The 19,654-nt window shown below is 57.5% G+C and overlaps 8 gene segments (V, D, J or C); 4 read left to right on the top strand and 4 right to left on the bottom strand.

The window, feature by feature from the left end:
- LOC138100714 (immunoglobulin heavy variable 3-48-like) overlaps nt 1-19,654 on the top strand; it is a 104,048-nt gene that overhangs the window by 73,925 nt on the left and 10,469 nt on the right.
- LOC138100686 (Ig heavy chain V region 914-like) lies at nt 5,615-7,734 on the bottom strand (the record flags this gene model as incomplete). The annotated part of the segment is given in 3 exon segments: nt 5,615-5,706; nt 5,793-6,113; nt 7,716-7,734. Coding segments are annotated over 3 exon segments (432 nt in total), but the record flags the coding sequence as incomplete, so codon positions are not given.
- LOC138100687 (Ig heavy chain V region 6.96-like) lies at nt 6,262-6,863 on the top strand (the record flags this gene model as incomplete). The annotated part of the segment is given in 2 exon segments: nt 6,262-6,280; nt 6,370-6,863. Coding segments are annotated over 2 exon segments (513 nt in total), but the record flags the coding sequence as incomplete, so codon positions are not given.
- LOC138100688 (Ig heavy chain V region 914-like) lies at nt 11,322-11,905 on the bottom strand (the record flags this gene model as incomplete). The annotated part of the segment is given in 2 exon segments: nt 11,322-11,767; nt 11,857-11,905. Coding segments are annotated over 2 exon segments (495 nt in total), but the record flags the coding sequence as incomplete, so codon positions are not given.
- LOC138100689 (Ig heavy chain V region 6.96-like) lies at nt 12,499-13,141 on the bottom strand (the record flags this gene model as incomplete). The annotated part of the segment is given in 3 exon segments: nt 12,499-12,548; nt 12,689-13,006; nt 13,096-13,141. Coding segments are annotated over 3 exon segments (414 nt in total), but the record flags the coding sequence as incomplete, so codon positions are not given.
- On the top strand, nt 14,541-15,581 carry LOC138100690 (immunoglobulin heavy variable 3-23-like). The segment is given in 4 exon segments: nt 14,541-14,679; nt 14,803-14,943; nt 15,033-15,362; nt 15,556-15,581. Coding segments are annotated over 4 exon segments (636 nt in total).
- Nucleotides 16,175-16,671, top strand: LOC138100691 (immunoglobulin heavy variable 3-23-like; the record flags this gene model as incomplete). The annotated part of the segment is given in 2 exon segments: nt 16,175-16,193; nt 16,283-16,671. Coding segments are annotated over 2 exon segments (408 nt in total), but the record flags the coding sequence as incomplete, so codon positions are not given.
- LOC138100692 (immunoglobulin heavy variable 3-21-like) lies at nt 17,105-19,514 on the bottom strand (the record flags this gene model as incomplete). The annotated part of the segment is given in 2 exon segments: nt 17,105-17,532; nt 19,478-19,514. Coding segments are annotated over 2 exon segments (465 nt in total), but the record flags the coding sequence as incomplete, so codon positions are not given.

A 19,654-nucleotide genomic window follows, 5' to 3' on the forward strand; every position in this document is an offset into this window, starting at 1 on the left:
CTGAGGGGAATTTCGGGTCTCTGAGGGGTTTTGGGGGGTTCTGGAGGGAGATTTTGGGGTCTGTGAGGGGTTTGGGGGGTCTTGGAGGGGCTTGGGGGGATTTTGGGGGCATTTGGGAGTTTTGGGGGTCCTTTAAGGGTTTTGGGGGGTTTCTGGAGGGGGGTTCTGAGGGGAATTTGGGGTCTCTGAGGGGAATTTGGGGCCTCTGAGGGGTTTTGGGGGGTCCTGGAGGGAGATTTTGGGGTCTGTGAGGGGTTTTGGGGGTGTTGGAGGCGGTTTGGGGGGATTTTGGGGGCATTTGGGAGTTTTGGGGGATCCTTTAAGGGTTTTGGGGGGTTCTGGAGGGGGTTTCTGAGGGGAATTTGGGGTCTCTGAGGGGTTTTGGGGGGTTCTGGAGGGAGATTTTGGGGTCTGTGAGGGGTTTTGGGGGTGTTGGAGGCGGTTTGGGGGGATTTTGGGGGCATTTGGGAGTTCTGGGGTCTCTGAGGGGGCTGTGGGGGGGTCCTGGAGGGAGATTTTGGGGTCTGTGAGGGGTTTGGGGGGTGTTGGAGGCGGTTTGGGGGGATTTTGGGGGCATTTGGGAGTTCTGGGGTCTCTGAGGGGGCTGTGGGGGGGTCCTGGAGGGAGATTTTGGGGTCTGTGAGGGGTTTTGGGGGGTCTTGGAGGCGGTTTGGGGGGATTTTGGGGGCATTTGGGGGTTCTGGGGTCTCTGAGGGGGCTGGGGGGGGGTCCTGGAGGGAGATTTTGGGGTCTGTGAGGGGGTTTGGGGGTCTTGGAGGCCGTTTGGGGGGATTTTGGGGGCATTTGGGAGTTCTGGGGTCTCTGAGGGGGCTGGGGGGGGCCCTAAAGAGGAAGCCGGGGGGGGATTCGGGGGGTCTCGGCCGCTGATTGGTTCCCCCGCGGCGCCTCTGGGCCAATCAGAAGCCGTCGCAGGGCGGATTTGCCCCCCCCCTCAGGCTGCGCTTCCCGCCAACGCCGCTGATTGGCTGCCCGCTGCGCCCCTGGGCCAATCAGAGCGCGTTGCCGGGCAGATCAGGGGCCGGCAGCGCGCGCTTCCCGCGCACGCCGCTGATTGGTTCCCGCCCGCTCCTCCCGACCAATCAGCGCCCGTTGCTGAGGGAGGGGGGGAAGGGCAAAAATGGAGCGTTTGGGACCTTTTGGGGAGGGGTTAATTTTATTATTTTTTAATTACAATTAATTTATTTGATATTTTATCCGTATTGAGTTGATTTCTCGGCGTTCGGGCTTTTATTTCACCGGTTTTAGTTTGTTTAATTGAAGTTTATTGATGTTTTATTGAGTCTAATTGAGATTTATTTAATGTAATTAATTTAATTTCAATTAATATAAATTTAATTTTATTTATTTTATTTCTTTTTCTTTTTTTTTTTTTTTCTTTTTTTTTTTTTGCAATTCTTCTGTATTTCTTTGGTTTTATAGAATTTTGGGAGTTTATTTCATGGAGTATAACAAGTTCCTTTAACTCATTTTACTTTATTCCATTTATTTTAATTTATTTCCTTGATTTAATAAATTTTTCTGCATTAATTTATTTTTATTTCTTTTATTTCATCTTCGATTTGCACGGATTTCCTCTCTCTATTTTGTCTATTTTCTGTTTATTTTCTGTTTATTTTATTTTATTTTATTTTATTTTATTTTATTTTATTTTATTTTATTTTATTTTATTTTATTTTATTTTATTTTATTTTATGTTATGTTATGTTATTTTTATTTTATTTTAATTTGTTTTATTTTTTTAATGATTTTTATTCCATTTTAATCCTTCCACTTATTTTCTTTTATTCCCTTTGTTGATCCATTTCCTTTTCTTCTATTCCAATTATTAATTCCACTTATTCTCTTATTTATTCCCTTTATTTCCCATTATTTTTATTTCATTTCACTTTTATTTAATTTCTTCACTTTTTTTCTTTTATTTCCTTTATTTTCTTCCATTTATATTATTTTATTGCATTTTAAGTTTATTTTAATTTTAATTTTATTTATTATTAATTTTATTATTCGTTTTTTATTTTATTTATTCAACTTTTCCTCTTAATTCCATTTATTTTCTTTTATTCCATTTCCTTTTAGTGTGTTAATTTGTAAGACACATAATCTAAATAAACGTAATGTCATTTATATAAGTGAATTATGCGTCATTTATATGAAATAATTTTATTATTTTATCATTTTATTTTCCTTTTATTTTTAATATAATTAAATATTTTTAATCCATTTTTTTATTCCTATTAAAGATGAAACAAAAATAAATAAATAAAATAAAACAAAATAAAATAAAATCCAAATATTTTACCTCATTTTCCATTTTATTTTATATCATTTTAATTTTTTCCGATTTTTCCCGTTTTATTCGAGTTATTTAATTCCATTTAATTCCATTTAATTCTGTTTCACTTTATCACAAAAATCTCCCAACAATTCCAAAGGCAAAAAAATCAAAATAATAAAGAAAACCAAGGGCAAAACGAAATTATTTATTTCGTTATTGAAACCAGAGGATTTATTAATAACAATTAATAAAGCCTATTAAATGTAATTAACTGTAATAGATGTTAATAAACATTAATGATAAAAGAATCCGGTAAAACATTGGAAGGATAAAATACGAAGATTCGAAACCAAAATAAAAGCAGAAATATAAAAAAAATTTAAAGTTATTAATTAACCTCAACTAAACAAAAGGTTTTGTATTAATTATAAAAGTAATTAATTGTTAATTAAATGAACATTTGAATGGAAACTAATAATAATAGGAACTTACAAAAATGGTATTGATAAAGTCACACAATTGACAAATAATTAATTTACCCTAAAATCATGATCAGGATTAAATCAAGGATAAAATGCAATTAAAAATAGAAAATGAAATTAATAAAAGAAAATACAGTTAATAATAGGAGAAAAAGCTATTTTCGAGGCAATGAAGTTGATAAAAAGAAAAATAACAGCTATTAATTAAACCTAATAAAATTATTTTTAAGTTATAAATGATGAACTTAATAAATGTAACCTGAAATGAGTGAAAAATAATAAGAATGAGAATCAATAATCCCGGAGCGCAATTAATTTGATCAACTGAGGTAAAATAATGAAATTAATCAGAATAAAAATTATTGGGAAACGTATAAAGTAATTAAAGTTAAGAAATGTCAATCTAAATTAATACATATCAAGGGAAATTAATAAATACGGACAGAAATCACTGAAAAATAAAGGAAATAAGAAGCGAGAGCAAGAAAATTAATAAAATCCTGTAAATAAAAATCATCAATAATAATAATTAATATTATTCAATAACATCAATAAACAGCGATAAAACAATAAATGCACCAAACATTAACGAAAACTAACGAAAACAATGAAAACTATTAATTAAAATAAATAAATCGCCGAAACCCAATAAATGGAATAAAACTCCATTTTAAAAGTCATGAAAAGCAATAAAAATAATTGAAATCGATAGAAAATTAATAAAATCAAGACGAAATGAACCCGAACTCGGCCTTTCCCCAACCCCCTCCAGCTCTGGCTTTTCTCTTTCCCGGCCCCGTCGGAGCCGCCCCATTTTGGGGCCAGAAACGCCCCTTTGGGGACTTCCCCAAACCGCCCCGGAAAGTCCCAAAAAGGCCTTTTTCGGCCCCAAATTTAGGCCCCGAGTTTCGCTTTCGCCGCTTTCGGTGCAGCTGCTGCTCTCGGCACCTGCTCGGGGGGCTCGTTAAGGGCAGGACTGTAATTGGGGTGGTTAATTAGGGTTACTAGGGCTGGCAATCAGGGTTAAAAAGCAGTTCAGCCCCGCCGAAAAACCCTGATTTAATATGAGTAATTAATTTTATCAGGGCTAATAATTAACTCTAATCAGGTTAATATTGAAGTTTATGCCCCAATCTGTTAATTGGGGGTAGTAATAATTACCTTTATTAGGGCTAATAATTGGATATATTTGGGTTCAAACTCAATTTAACCCCAAAAAACCCTTAATTAATGCTAACAATTAATTCCTTTGGGGTTAAAAATCCATTTTCAGACCCAAACCTCCACTTTTTCACCAAATTTGGACCTTTATCCCCAGACCTCGAAGGTTCCTCCCCCAAAAGTCAACGTTTTTCCACAGATTTCAACTGGTTTTACCCCAAATTTCATCTGTCGGCCTCAAATTTTAACCAGTGACAAAGTTTGGGGGGGAAATGTTGGAGATTTGGGGCAAAAAGTTGAAATTTGGGGGTTAAATGGTCAAGATTTGGGACTAAAGGTGAAATTTGAGTCAAAACTGGTCAAGATTTGGGGCAAATGCCCCCAAACCTCAACCCTTGACCCTTCTCCCAAGCTTGGACTGGTTCAGCCCCAAATCTCAACTGTTGGCCCCAAATCTCAACCACTGACCCCAAATCTCAACGTCTGACCCCAAATCTCAACGTCTGACCCCAAAATCTCAACCTCTGACCCCAAATCACAACCATTGACCCCAAATCAAAACCATTGACCCAAATCACAACCATTGACCCCAAATCTCGACTGTTGACCCCAAATCTCAAACATTGAATCCAAAATCTCAACCACTGACCCCAAATCACAAACACTGACCCCAAATCACAACCATTGACCCAAATCTTGACCGTTGGCCCCAAATCTTGAGAATCGGAGAAAACTCTTGAGGAACAAAGTCCAGATTTGGGGCCATCGGTTGAGTTTTGGAGCCAATTCCGATTCTGGGGCTGAACCACTCAAGTTTTGGGGAAACACCCGGCAAATCCTGGCCATGGCTTCGAGCTCCATCCCGCTCCTCGTCCTCTTTCTCCTCGTGGCCCTCCCAGGTGGGTCCCGGCCGGGTCCGGAGCGCGACGCCCACCCCGGGACACGGCCGGATCCGGCGCCTCATCCCCATCTCCCCTTTTTCCTGCAGGGCTCCGGGCGGCCGTGACCCTGCTGGAGTCCGGGGGGGACCTCCAGCCCCCCGGGGGGTCCCTGAGCCTCCTCTGCCGTGGATCTGGCTTCGACTTCAGCGAATTTGGGATGGGCTGGATGCGCCAGAAACCCGGGCAGGGGCTGGAATACGTTGCCAGGATCAACAACGATGGTAGTTTCACCAACTACGCGCCATCGGTGCAGGGCCGGTTCAGGATCTCCAGGGACAACGGGCAGAGCTCGGTGACGCTGACCATGAACAGCCTCAGGGACGAGGATTCCGCCGCCTATTTCTGCACCAGATGTGCTGGTGGTTGGCCTGGTGCTGCTGTTCATGGTTTTGACCCCCCCGCCCCACCGCTGTCCCCAGCCGGCCCCACAGCCCAGACCCTCTCCCCAGACCCCTCCCCTGGCCCAGCCCTCGCCCCTCTGTCCCCACCCTGGGCCGGGCCCGGGGCTGTTCCGTGGCTCCGTCCCCGCCCTGGGCGAGGGCCCCGAGTGCCCCCGGGGGAATTTCCCGAGCTGGGGGAGGGGCTGGGTGGGAGTGGGGAGGGCTCGGCACGGGCACCTGGACACGGCGGGTCCGGCTGTGCCGGGGTGGACATCGGGAGGAATTTCCCCATGGAAAGGGGGCTCCGGCCGGGGCAGGTTTGGAGTCCCCAGGCCTGGAGGTGGCACTGAGTGCTCAGGGCTGGGACCCTCTGGGGACCGGGCTCGGGGTGGGCTGGGGGGGCTCAAGGGGCTTTTCCAGCCCTGGGCATGGTGAGCCGGCGGGATCTGGGCACGGGGGACAGGCGGGGACCCAGCGTGGGGGGCAGGGCCAGGAGGAGCACGGCGACCAAAACCAGCAGGAGCAGCAGCACCCCAAGCACTGTTAAAGCGTTTGGCACAGAAATAGGCGGCGGAATCCTCGTCCCTGAGGCTGTTCATGGTCAGCGTCACCGAGCTCTGCCCGTTGTCCCTGGAGATCGTGAACCGGCCCCGCACCGACGGCGCGTAGTCGGTGCTGCCATCGCTTTTGATCCCTGCGACGTATTCCAGCGCCTGCCCGGGTTTCTGGCGGATCCAGAACATCGCAAATTGGCTGAAGTCGAAGCCGGAGGCGCGGCAGAGGAGGCGCAGGGACCCCCCGGGGGGCTGGAGGTCCCCCCCGGACTCCAGCAGGGTCACGGCCGCCCGGAGCCCTGGGGGAAAAAGGGGAGATGGGGATGGGCAAAGCTCAACCACCGACCCAAATCCCGACTCTTGGCCCCACATCTCCATTGGGGACCCCAAATCCTGACTCTTGGCCCCAAATTGTGGCCCTTGGACCTCCCCATCCTCCTCCTCCTACTCCTGGTGGCCCTCCCAGGTGGGTCCCGGCCGCCTCCAGAGCGCGACGCCCACCCCGGGACACGGCCGGATCCGGCGCCTCATCCCCATCTCCCCTTTTTCCCGCAGGGCTCCGGGCGGCCGTGACCCTGCTGGAGTCTGGGGGGAACCTCCAGCCCCCCGGGGGGTCCCTGCGCCTCCTCTGCCGCGGATCTGGGTTTGACTTCAGCCAGTTCGGGTTTCTCTGGATCCGCCAGAAACCAGGGCAGGCGCTGGAATACGTTGCTGGGATCGACGATGATGGTAGTTACACTGTGTACACGCCGTCGGTGCAGGGCCGGTTCACGATCTCCAGGGACAACGGGCAGAGCTCGGTGACGCTGACCATGAACAGCCTCAGGGACGAGGATTCCGCCACCTATTTCTGCGCCAAATCTTCTGGTGCTGCTTGGGCTGCTTATCGTGTTCATGCCGGAGCTTGGGGGGGTTTGGGATCTCCCCCATGGCCGGGTCCCCACCAGTCCCCAAGCCCCAGGTCCTTGCCCCAAACCCCAGCCCCTGACCCGCTTCTTGTCCACGTGTCCCAGCTCTGGACTGGTTCTGCCCCAAACCTCCGCCCGTGAGCCCAGGTCTCACCTCTCGGCCCCAGCTCTTCACCGCTCACGCGGATTTGGGTGGAAAACCCTCGGGATCGGCTGCCGGGAGGGAAGGTTCGGTGGCCATGGCTGAGATGTGGGGCCGAGCCCGGGGAACTCTGGGGCCGCAAGGGCTGGGAGCGGAAATCTGGGCTGAAAGGCTGAGGTTGCCATGGTGGCTCTGGGCAAAGAGTGCGAGTAGGAGGGAGAGGCGAAGATTTGGGCCAAAAGGTCAAAAGTGTGGAGGAAGCCGAAACTTGGGGCAGCAGTGGGGGAGTTTGGGGCAAAGGGCTGAGATTGGAGGGCAAGGGCTGAGATTTTGGGGAAGGATCTGGGGGTTTGGGGACTTTAAAGACCCTTCATGGGGCCGTGGCGCTGCCCTCAGCTGCATTATCAACACTGCCAACATCACCAGCACCATCAGCATAAGCACCAGCATAAGCACGTTTGGCACAGAAATAGGTGGCGGAATCCTCGTCCCTGAGGCTGTTCATGGTCAGCGTCACCGAGCTCTGCCCGTTGTCCCTGGAGATCGTGAACCGGCCCTGCACCGACGGCGCGTAGTTGGTGGTGCTGCCATCGCTGTTGATCCCGGCGACCCATTCCAGCCCCTGCCCGTTTTTCTGGCAGATCCAGACCATCCCGAATTGGCTGAAGGTGAACCCAGATCCGCGGCAGAGGAGGCGCAGGGACCCCCCGGGGGGCTGGAGGTCCCCCCCGGACTCCAGCAGGGTCACGGCCGCCCGGAGCCCTGCGGGAAAAAGGGGAGATGGGGATGAGGCGCCGGATCCGGGCGTGTCCCGGGGTGGGCGTCGCGCTCCGGAGGCGGCCGGGACCCACCTGGGAGGGCCACGAGGAGAAGGAGGAGGAGGAGGAGGATGGGGAGGTGCAAGGGTCACAATTTTGGGCCAAGAGTCAGGATTTGGGGTCCCCAATGGAGATGTGGGGTCCAAGAGTTGGGATTTGGGTCGGTGGTTGAGCTTTGCCCATCCCCATCACCCCTTTTTCCCGCAGGGCTCCGGGCGGCCGTGACCCTGCTGGAGTCCGGGGGGGACCTCCAGCCCCCCAGGGGGTCCCTGCGCCTCCTCTGCCGCGCCTCCGGGTTCACCTTCAGGAGTTACAGCATGGCCTGGATCCGCCAGAAACCCGGGCAGGCGCTGGAATACGTTGCGTGGATCACCAACAGTGGTGGTTACACCAGATACGCGCCCGCGGTGCAGGGCCAGTTCAGGATCTCCAGGGACAACGGGCAGAGCTCGGTGACGCTGACCATGAACAGCCTCAGGGAGGAGGATTCCGCCGCCTATTTCTGTGCCAAAACTGCTGGTTCTGATTGGAATATTGGTGCTCATTTTGGTGATACTGGACGTTGTCTTCGTTTTGGGCCTGCCCCCATGGCTTGGTCCCCACCAGACCCCAAACCCCAGCTCTTTGCCCCAAACCTCAGCCCTTGACCCAGCTCTTCACTCTCTGTCTCAAATCTGCCCCCGTTTGAACCAATGCTGACCCAAAGCCCTGAATGGTTCTGCCCCAAACGCAAGCGCTGGCCCCGAACCTTCACGGGGTGAAATGGATGAACCTGAGGGGAAAGTCGAGAGTTGGGGCAACAATGGAAGAGTTTGTGGGAATCAGGTCAAGAATGGGGGCAATGTCTGGGATTGGGGGAAGGATCTGGGGACTCTGGGACATTTGGGGCCCCAGCGATGGAGACGGGGGAAGCACCAGCACCGCCAGCAGCACCATCAGCATCCTTGGGGCAGAAATAGTCGGCCGCAAGGGCCGGGAGTGGAAATCTGGGCTGAAAGGCTGAGGTTGCCATGGTGGCTCTGGGCAAAGAGTGCGAGTTGGAGGGAGAGGCGAAGATTTGGGCCAAAAGGTCAAAAGTGTGGAGGAAGCCGAAAGTTGGGGAAGCACTGGGGGGATTTTGGGGCAAAGGGCTGGGATTGGAGGGCAAGGGCTGAGATTTTGGGGAGGGATCTGGGGGTTTGGGGGCATTAAAAGGCCCTTCATGGGAGGCGTGGGGCCACTCTCACCTGCATCATCAACACTGCAACATCATCACCACCAGCAGCATAAGCAGCAGCATAAGCACGTTTCGCGCAGAAATAGGTGGCGGAATCCTCGTCCCTGAGGCTGTTCATGGTCAGCGTCACCGAGCTCTGCCCGTTGTCCCTGGAGATCGCGAACCGGCCCTTGACCGATGGCGCGTAGCCGGTGCTGCTGCCAGCGCTGTCGATACTCGCGACGTATTCCAGCCCCTGCCCGGGTTTCTGGCGGAACCAGCCCATCCCGAATTTGGTGAAGTCGAATCCGGAGGCGCGGCAGAGGAGGCGCAGGGACCCCCCGGGGGGCTGAAGGTCCCCCCCGGACTCCAGCAGGGTCACAGCCGCCCGGAGCCCTGCGGGAAAAAGGGGAGATGGGGATGAGGCGCCGGATCCGGCTGTGTCCCGGGGTGGGCGTCGCGCTCCGGAGGCAGCCGAGACCCACCTGGGTGCTTTGAGAAAACGGACCCTGCTGGAGTCCGGGGGAACCTCCAGCCCTCCGGGGGGTCCCTGCGCCTCCTCTGCCGCGCCTCCGGCTTCGACTTCAGCCAATTCAACATGTTCTGGGTGCGGCAGAGGCCCGGGCAGGCGCTGGAATGGCTCGCAGGGATCAACAGCGATGGTGGCACCGCCTTGCCCGCCACGTCCGTGAAGGGCCGGTTCAGGATCTCCAGGGACAACGGGCAGAGCTCGGTGACGCTGACCATGAACAGCCTCAGGGACGAGGATTCCGCCACCTATTTCTGCGCCAAATCTACCAGTGCTGGTGGCGGTGGTTGGCCCGCTGTTGTGGCTGCTGGCCGAGGGGATTCGGCTGGTTGGGGTGGTGCTGGCACCAGGAGTGCTGCGGCCACAGGACCAGGGCAGCGGTTCCGCCCCAAACCTTCGCTCTTGACCTAAACCTCAATTTTTAGCCACAAACTGGGAGCGTTTTGGCACAACCTCGATCCTTAAAACTCCACCTCTTCCCTGGAACTCGGCCAGTTTTGCCCGAATGTCCTCGGTTGCCCCAGATCCTGATCTTTGTGTAAAGTTTTGGTGAAAACGGCTGAGATTTGGGCCGAAGGCTGAGGTTTGGGGGAAGGGTTGGGGCTCAGGGGCGCATGGGGACGCAGTGCTGGCATGGAGGGAGAGCCCCCATGAGCACCAGCGTCAGTTTCACCCGCGGCATTAACGCCAGCAGCGTCCACATCCTTGGCACAGAAATAGGTGGCGGAATCCTCGTCCTTGAGGCTGTTCATGGTCAGCGTCACCGAGCTCTGCCCGCTGTCCCTGGAGATCCTGAACCGGCCCTTGACCGATGGAGAGTACTCGGTGCTGCCATCGCTGTTGATCCCTGCGAGCCATTCCAGCCCCTGCCCGGGTCTCTGTCGCACCCAGTGCATTCCAAACCCGCCAAAATTGAAGCCGGAGGCGCGGCAGAGGAGGCGCAGGGACCCCCCGGGGGGCTGGAGGTCCCCCCAGGCCCCAGGAAGGTCCCTTCGTTCAAGGCCCTCCCAGGTGGGTCCCGGCCGCCTCCGGAGCGCGACGCCCACCCCGGGACACGGCCGGATCCGGCGCCTCATCCCCATCTCCCCTTTTTCCCGCAGGGCTCCGGGCGGCCGTGACCCTGCTGGAGTCCGGGGGGGACCTCCAGCCCCCCGGGGGGTCCCTGCGCCTCCTCTGCCGCGGATCTGGGTTTGACTTCAGCCAATTCGGGATGGTCTGGTACCACCAGAGACCCGGGCAGGCGCTGGAATTCGTTGCGAGTGTCAGCAACGATGGCAGCAGCACCTGGTACGCGCCATCGGTGCAGGGCCGGTTCAGGATCTCCAGGGACAACGGGCAGAGCTCGGTGACGCTGACCATGAACAGCCTCAGGGACGAGGATTCCGCCACCTATTTCTGTGCCAAACGTGCTGCTCCTTATGCTGCTGATGCTGCTGCGGGCAGTGTTGATGACGCAGCGGAGGGCGGCCCCACCCCACATGAAGGGTCTTTAAAAGTCCCCAAACCCCCAGATCCTTCCCCAAAATCTCAGCCCTTGCCCTCCAATCTCAGCCCTTTGCCCCAAACTCCCCCACTGCTGCCCCAACTTTCCGCTTCCTCCACACTTTTGACCTTTTGGCCCAAATCTTCGCCTCTCCCTCCAACTCGCACTCTTTGCCCAGAGCCACCATGGCAACCTCAGCCTTTCAGCCCAGATTTCCGCTCCCGGCCCTTGCGGCCCCAGAGTTCCCCGGGCTCGGCCCCACATCTCAGCCATGGCCACCGAACCTTCCCTCCCAGCAGCCGATCCCGAGGGTTTTCCACCCAAATCCGCGTGAGCGGTGAAGAGCTGGGGCCGAGAGGTGAGACCTGGGCTCACGGGCGGAGGTTTGGGGCAGAACCAGTCCAGAGCTGGGACACGTGGACAAGAAGCGGGTCAGGGGCTGGGGTTTGGGGCAAGGACCTGGGGTTTGGGGACCGGTGGGGACCCGGCCATGCGGGCAGGGTCAAACCCTCCCCAAGCTCCAGAATGACTACAATAGGCACCAGCCAAATCATAATCAGGACTAGCCCCAGCAGCTTTGGCGCAGAAATAGGTGGCGGAATCCTCGTCCCTGAGGCTGTTCATGGTCAGCGTCACCGAGCTCTGCCCGTTGTCCCGGGAGATCGTGAACCGGCCCTTGACCGATGGCGCGTAGTAGGTGTTGCCACTGCTCCTGATACTCGCGAGCCATTCCAGCGCCTGCCCGGGTTTCTGGCGGATCCAGCCCATCCCAAATTGGCTGAAGTCGAAGCCGGAGGCGCGGCAGAGGAGGCTCAGGGACCCCCCGGGGGGCTGGAGGTCCCCCCCGGACTCCAGCAGGGTCACGGCCGCCCGGAGCCCTGCAGGAAAAAGGGGAGATGGGGATGAGGCGCCGGATCCGGCCGTGTCCCGGGGTAGGCGTCGCGCTCCGGAGGCGGCCGGGACCCACCTGGGAGGGCCACGAGGACGAGGAGGAGGAGGATGGGGAGGTCCAAGGGTCACAATTTGGGGCCAAGAGTCAGGATTTGGGGTCCCCAATGGAGATGTGGGGCCAAGAGTCGGGATTTGGGTCGGTGGTTGAGCTTTGCCCATCCCCATCTCCCCTTTTTCCCGCAGGGCTCCGGGCGGCTGTGACCCTGCTGGAGTCCGGGGGGGACCTCCAGCCCCCCGGGGGGTCCCTGCGCCTCCTCTGCCGCGGATCTGGGTTCACCTTCGGGAGTTATGACATGTTCTGGATCCGCCAGAGACCCGGGCAGGCGCTGGAATTCGTCGCGAGTATCAACAGCGATGGCAGCAGCACCAAGTACGCGCCATCGGTGCAGGGCCGGTTCACGATCTCCAGGGACAACGGGCAGAGCTCGGTGACGCTGACCATGAACAGCCTCAGGGACGAGGATTCCGCCGCCTATTTCTGCGCCAAACGTGACAGTGGTTACGGTACCACTCATCCCGGTGCTGGTTCTGTCCCCAGCCCGGCTGCCCTGAAAGCCCCGGACCTTTTCTGCCAACCTCAGCCCTCGATCCGGATCTTGACCCTTTGCCCAAACCTTTGGGGACTTCGGCCCTGAACCTCAGCACCGGGCCCTGGATCTCAGCTTTGTTCTTCAAAACCTTCTCTGAAGGCCAACGCCCGGCCCAGAGCTGCGGATGTGGGGTCAGCGGTCAAACCCTGGGTCAATGCTTGAGATTTGGGGTAAGGATCTGGGATTTGGGGACATTTGGGGACCCAGAGACGGGGGCGGGGCCACAAATACGATCACCACCATAACAGCAACCGGTACCAGCATAGTCAGCTTTGGCGCAGAAATAGGCGGCGGAATCCTCGTCCCTGAGGCTGTTCATGGTCAGCGTCACCGAGCTCTGCCCGTTGTCCCTGGAGATCCTGAACCGGCCCTTGACCAATGACGCGTACCAGGTGCTGCCACCAGTGTTGGTGATCTCAGCGAGCCATTCCAGCGCCTTCCCAGGTTTCTGGCGGATCCAGTACATGTTGAAGTCTCCAAAGTCAAATCCGGAGGCGCGGCAGAGGAGGCTCAGGGACCCCCCGGGGGGCTGGAGGTCCCCCCCGGACTCCAGCAGGGTCACGGCCGCCCGGAGCCCTGCGGGAAAAAGGGGAGATGGGGATGAGGCGCCGGATCCGGCCGTGTCCTGGGGTGGGCGTCGCGCTCTGGAGGCGGCCGGGACCCACCTGGGAGGGCCACGAAGACGAGGATGAAGAGGATGGGGAGGTCCAAGAGTCACAATTTGGGGCCAGGAGTCAGGATTTGGGGTCCCCAATGGAGATGTGGGGCCAAGAGTCGGGATTTGGGTCGGTGGTTGAGCTTTGCCCATCCCCATCTCCCCTTTTTCCCACAGGGCTCCGGGCGGCCGTGACCCTGCTGGAGTCCGGGGGGGACCTCCAGCCCCCCGGGGGGTCCCTGCGCCTCCTCTGCCGCGCCTCCGGATTCGACTTCGGACAATTTGGGATGCTCTGGGTGCGCCAGAAACCCGGGCAGGGACTGGAATACATTGCCAGGATCAACAACGATGGTGATTACACCAGATACGCGCCATCGGTCGAGGGCCGGTTCACGATCTCCAGGGACAACGGGCAGAGCTCGGTGACGCTGACCATGAACAGCCTCAGGGACGAGGATTCCGCCACCTATTTCTGTGCCAAGGGTTCTGGTGCCGGTGCTCCCGCTCCTGCTTATGGTGACGCCGCCGGCCGTGACCCCACCGCCACCTCGCCTTCCCCGCCTGTCCCCAGAGCCCAGATCCTTCCCTCAGGCTTCGACTCCTCACCCAACTCTCCACCCTGTGCCCCAAATCTGCCCCGTTCACGCCAGCGGTGACCGCTCACCCCACAACTCAAGGTTTGGCCCCAAAGCTCGACCACGTGGCCGAAGCTTGGCTGATTCCCCAGATCTTGGCCTTTGTCTCCAGAACTCGACTCCCTGTGCCCAAACCCCAACCCGTTCCCCAAAGCCCGACAGAACCAGCGGAGGTTTGAGGTGACCACGGCTGAAATCTGGGGTGAAAGGCTGAGATTTGGGGGATGAAGGAACCCAGGTTTGGGGCCAATGGTCCAAGTCTGAGGGAAAGGCGGAGATTTGGGACAAGGGGGCAAAAATTGTGGAGAAACTGAAGAGTTGGGGCAGCAGTGGGGGAGTTTGGGGAAGAGGGCTGGGATTGGAGGGCAAGGGCTGAGATTTTGGGGAAGGATCTGGGGGTTTGGGGACATTTAAAGACGCATCATGGGGGCAGAGCCACTCTCAGCTGCGCCAACAACATTGACAGCAGCACCATTCCAACCACCATAACCATCAGCAGCTTTGGTGCAGAAATAGGTGGCGGAATCCTCGTCCCTGAGGCTGTTCATGGTCAGCGTCACCGAGCTCTGCCCGTTGTCCCTGGAGATCGTGAACCGGCCCTGCACCGAAGGCGCGTGCCAGTATCTGCCATCCTTGTGGATACTGGCGAGCCATTCCAGCCCCTGCCCGGGTTTCTGGCGGTACCAGCCCATCCCGAATTGGCTGAAGTCAAACCCGGATCCGCGGCAGAGGAGGCTCAGGGACCCCCCGGGGGGCTGGAGGTCCCCCCCGGACTCCAGCAGGGTCACGGCCGCCCGGAGCCCTGCGGGAAAAAGGGGAGATGGGGATGAGGCGCCGGATTCGGCCGTGTCCCGGGGTGGGCGTCGCGCTCCGGAGGGAGCCGGGACTCACCTGGGAGGGCCACGAGGAGGAGCAGGAGGAGGATGGGGAGGTCCAAGGGCCACAATTTGGGGCCAGGAGTCAGGATTTGGGGTCCCCAGTGTCCCCAGATCCTTCCCCCAAATCCCAGCCACTGGCCCCATTCTTGACCTGATTCCCACAAACTCTTCCATTGCTGCCCCAACTCTCGACTTTCCCCTCAGGTTCATCCATTTCACCCCGTGAAGGTTTGGGGCCGGCTCTTGCGTTTGGGGCAGAACCATTCAGGGCATTGGTCAAGATTGGTTCAAACGGGGGAGATTTGATCCTTCTCCTCCTCCTCCTCCTTCTCGTGGCCCTCCCAGGTGGGTCCCGGCCGGGTCCGGAGAGCGACGCCCACCCCGGGACACGGCCAGATCCGGCACCTCATGCCCATCTCCCCTTTTTCCCGCAGGGCTCCGGGCGGCCATGACCCTGCTGGAGTCCGGGTGGGACCTCCAGCCCCCCGGGGAGTCCCTGCGCCTCCTCTGCCGCGCGTCCGGCTACGACTTCAGCCAATTTGGGATGAGCTGGATGCGCCAGAAACCCGGGCAGGGGCTGGAATTCGTCACAGGTATCAGCAGCGGTGGCAGCAGCACCGGCTACGTGTCTTCGGTCAAGGGCCGGTTCACGATCTCCAGGGACAACGGGCAGAGCTCGGTGACGCTGACCATGAACAGCCTCAGGGACGAGGATTCCGCCGCCTATTTCTGCGCCAAGGATGCTGCTGCTTGGGTTGTTGCTGGTGCTGGTTATGGTTTTCCTGCTGCTTATCACGGTCTTTCTGGTGCTTGGGGTGGTTCTGGGCTGTCCCCTGTGTCCGGGTCCCCACCTGTCCCCAAACCGCAGATCCTTTCCCAAAACCTCATCCAAGCATTGTCCCTGTTCTTGACCATTTGTGCCAGGCTTGGGCCGGTTCCAACTCAATTCTCAACCAGCCTCCAGTCCTGGCCCCACATCATGACGTTGTTCTTCCAGTTTGGCTCAACTGGTCAAGATCTGGGGCCAGTGCTTGAGACATTGGTCAGTGGCGGCGACGTGTGGGGACAGAGAGACCGGACCCGTGCCAAAGGCACCAGCACCAGCAGCACCGGTCGTACGATAATCCTTGGCACAGAAATAGGCGGCGGAATCCTCGTCCCTGAGGCTGTTCATGGTCAGCGTCACCGAGCTCTGCCCGTTGTCCCTGGAGATCGTGAACCGGCCCTGCACCGACGGCGCGTAGCCGGTCCAGCTGCCATCGTTGCTGATACTCGCGACCCGTTCCAGCGCCTGCCCGGGTCTCTGGCGGATCCACATCATCCCAGTTTTGCTAAAGTCGAAGCCGGAGGCGCGGCAGAGGAGGCGCAGGGACCCCCCGGGGGGCTGGAGGTCCCCCCCGGACTCCAGCAGGGTCACGGCCGCCCGGAGCCCTGTGGGAAAAAGGGGAGATGGGGATGGGCAAAGCTCAACCACCGACCCAAATCCCGACTCTTGGCCCCACATCTCCATTGGGGACCTCAAATCCCGACTCTTGGCCCCAAATTGTGACCCTTGGACCTCCCCATCCTCCTCCTTGTACTCGTGGCCCTCCCAGGTGGGTCCCGGCCGCCTCCGGAGCGTGACGCCCACCCCGGGACACGGCCGGATCCGGCGCCTCATGCCCATCTCCCCTTTTTCCCGCAGGGCTCCGGGCGGCCGTGACCCTGCTGGAGTCCGGGGGGGACCTCCAGCCCCCCGGGGGGTCCCTGCGCCTCCTCTGCCGTGCATCTGGGTTCACCTTCGGGAGTTACGACATGGCCTGGGTCCGCCAGAAACCCGGGCAGGGGCTGGAATACGTCGCTGGGATCACCAACACTGGTGGCAGCACGAACTACGCGTCGTCGGTCAAGGGCCGGTTCAGGATCTCCAGGGACAGCGGGCAGAGCTCGCTGACCATGAACAGCCTCAGGGACGAGGATTCCGCCACCTATTTCTGCGCCAAATCTGCTGCTGCTGGTGGTTGGAATGCTGCTGAATATGTTGAGGCTGGTGGTGATGGTGATGCACCTGAGGCGGCCCCACACCCCCCATGAAGGGTCTTTAAAAGTCCCCAAACCCCCAGATCCTTCCCCAAAATCTCAGCCCTTGCCCTCCAATCTCAGCCCTTTGCCCCAAACTCCCCCACTGCTGCCCCAACTTTCGACTTCCTCCACACTTTTGACCTTTTGGCCCAAATCTTCGCCTCTCCCTCCAACTCGCACTCTTTGCCCAGAGCCACCATGGCAACCTCAGCCTTTCAGCCCAGATTTCCGCTCCCGGCCCTTGCGGCCCCAGAGTTCCCCGGGCTCGGCCCCACATCTCAGCCATGGCCACCGAACCTTCCCTCCCGGCAGCCGATCCCGAGGGTTTTCCACCCAAATCCGCGTGAGCGGTGAAGAGCTGGGGCCGGGAGGTGAGACCTGGGCTCACGGGCGGAGGTTTGGGGCAGAACCAGTCCAGAGCTGGGACACGTGGACAAGAAGCGGGTCAGGGGCTGGGGTTTGGGGCAAGGACCTGGGGTTTGGGGACTGGTGGGGACCCAGTCAAGGGGGAGAGCCCAGAACAACCGCGAAAGGCAACATCATCTGCCAAAGCAGCACCAGCATCAGCAGATTTGGTGCAGAAATAGGTGGCGGAATCCTCGTCCCTGAGGCTGTTCATGGTCAGCGTCACCGAGCTCTGCCCGTTGTCCCTGGAGATCGTGAACCGGCCCTGCACTGACGGCGCGTACACGGCGCTGTCACTGCTCCTGATACTCGCGACGAATTCCAGCCCCTGCCCAGGTTTCTGGCGGATCCAGTACATCCCAAATTTACTGAAGTCAAACCCAGATCCGTGGCAGACGAGGGTCAGGGACCCCCCGGGGGGCTGGAGGTCCCCCCCGGACTCCAGCAGGGTCACGGCCGCCCGGAGCCCTGCGGGAAAAAGGGGAGATGGGGATGAGGCGCCGGATCCGGCCGTGTCCCGGGGTGGGCGTCGCGCTCCGGAGGCGGCCGGGACCCACCTGGGAGGGCCACCAGGAGGAGGAGGATGAGGAGGATGGGGAGGAGGAGGAGGGAGCTCAAGGCCGTGGCCGGGATGTGCCAGGTCCGGGGTCCCAGGGGGTTTTACAAGTTTTTAACTCGCAGGAAATTGGGCAATCGACAGAGCAGGGTCCAGCTGAGGCGCCCAATTAATTAACGACTGTGTTTGGGTTAATTGCAGGATTTGGGGGCGTTGGGGGCGCCTGGCGGAGATCTGAGACCAAACCAGTGGGGTTTGGGCCAAAAGTGGTCGAGATGTGGGGATGCGGCCGTGACCCTGCTGGAGTCCGGAGGGGACCTCCAGCCCCCCGGGGGGTCCCTGCGCCTCCTCTGCCGCGCCTCCGGCTTCGACTTCGGGAGTTTTGACCTGATGTGGGCGCGCCAGGGCCCCGGGAAGGGGCTGGAGTTCGTGGCCGGCATCAACAAAGGAGGACACACGGTGTACGCGCCGTCGGTGCGGGGCCGGGTGGCGATCGCCCGGGACAACGGGCAGAGCTCGGTGACGCTGACCATGAGCAGCCTCCGGGACGAGGATTCCGCCGCCTATTTCTGCGCCAAGGGCTCCAGCGGCTGGAGCGGCGCAGGCGACATTTACGGTGATGGCGATGGTGACAGTGCTGGAGGTGGCCCCGCCCCTCGCACCGCTCGCCCACCAGTCCCAAAGCCCAGGTCCTGTCCCCAAAACCTCACTCCGGACCCGTTCCTCGGCCCTTTGCCCCACATCTCCCACATTTGTGCCGACGTTGGCGCATCCGCCCCACACCCTCGGCTGCTCATAGCCCAAAGCTCGGCTTTCGGCCCTAAAGCTCAGCCTTGCGCCCCAAAAGGGCACCAACGGTCGCTGGAGCCCCGCACTGGGGAGTCGCTGGTGGAAGTGCTAATTAGTAACGCCTATAATGAGGTGCCAGACCTGCCGGGGGTGGGCACTGCGGCGCGTTCCACCTGGGCCCGGCGCACCTGGGGACCTTCAAATAAATACCGGGGTGAAATCCCTTTTTCAAGAGTGGGGCCAAGGGTTGAGGTTTGGGGGACGGATCTGGGGTTTGGGGGCAGGTGGGGACACCGAGATGGGGGCAGGACCCAAACCACCATCGTTAGCAGGAACTTCATAATTACAACTAGAGCCAGCACGTTTGGCACAGAAATAGGTGGCGGAATCCTCGTCCCTGAGGCTGTTCATGGTCAGCGTCACCGAGCTCTGCCCGCTGTCCCTGGAGATCGTGAACCGGCCCTGCACCGACGGCGCGTAGTTGGTGGTGCTGCCATCGCTCTTGATACTCGCGACGTATTCCAGCGCCTGCCCGGGTCTCTGCCGCGCCCAGAGCATGTAGACATTCCCAAAGTCGTAGCCGGAGGTGCGGCAGAGGAGGCGCAGGGACCCCCCGGGGGGCTCGAGGTCCCTCTGAGCCCCAGGAAGGTCCCTTCGTTCAAGGCCCTCCCAGGTGGGTCCCGGCCGCCTCCGGAGCGCGACGCCCACCCCGGGACACGGCCGGATCCGGCGCCTCATCCCCATCTCCCCTTTTTCCCGCAGGGCTCCGGGCGGCCTTGACCCTGCTGGAGTCCGGGGGGGACCTCCAGCCCCCCGGGGGGTCCCTGCGCCTCCTCTGCCGCGCCTCTGGCTTCGACTTCAGCCAATTCGGGATGTTCTGGATCCGCCAGAAACCCGGGCAGGGGCTGGAATTCGTCGCAGGGATCCATGATGACAGCACCGGTACCTTCTATGCGCCATCGGTCGAGGGCCGGTTCACGATCTCCAGGGACAACGGGCAGAGATGAGGCGCCGGATCCGGCCGTGTCCCGGGGTGGGCGTCGCGCTCCGGAGGCTGCCGGGACCCACCTGGGAGGGCCACGAGGAGGAGGAGGAGGATGATGGGGAGGTGCAAGGGTCACAATTTGGGGCCAGGAGTCAGGATTTGGGGTCCCAATGGAGATGTGGGGCCAAGAGTCGGGATTTGGGTCGGTGGTTGAGCTTTGCCCATCCCCATCTCCCCTTTTTCCCGCAGGGCTCCGGGCG

The sequence above is a fragment of the Aphelocoma coerulescens genome, unplaced genomic scaffold (genome assembly GCF_041296385.1).
Source record: "Aphelocoma coerulescens isolate FSJ_1873_10779 unplaced genomic scaffold, UR_Acoe_1.0 HiC_scaffold_138, whole genome shotgun sequence".
In the NCBI taxonomy this organism is placed as follows: Eukaryota; Metazoa; Chordata; class Aves; order Passeriformes; family Corvidae; genus Aphelocoma; species Aphelocoma coerulescens.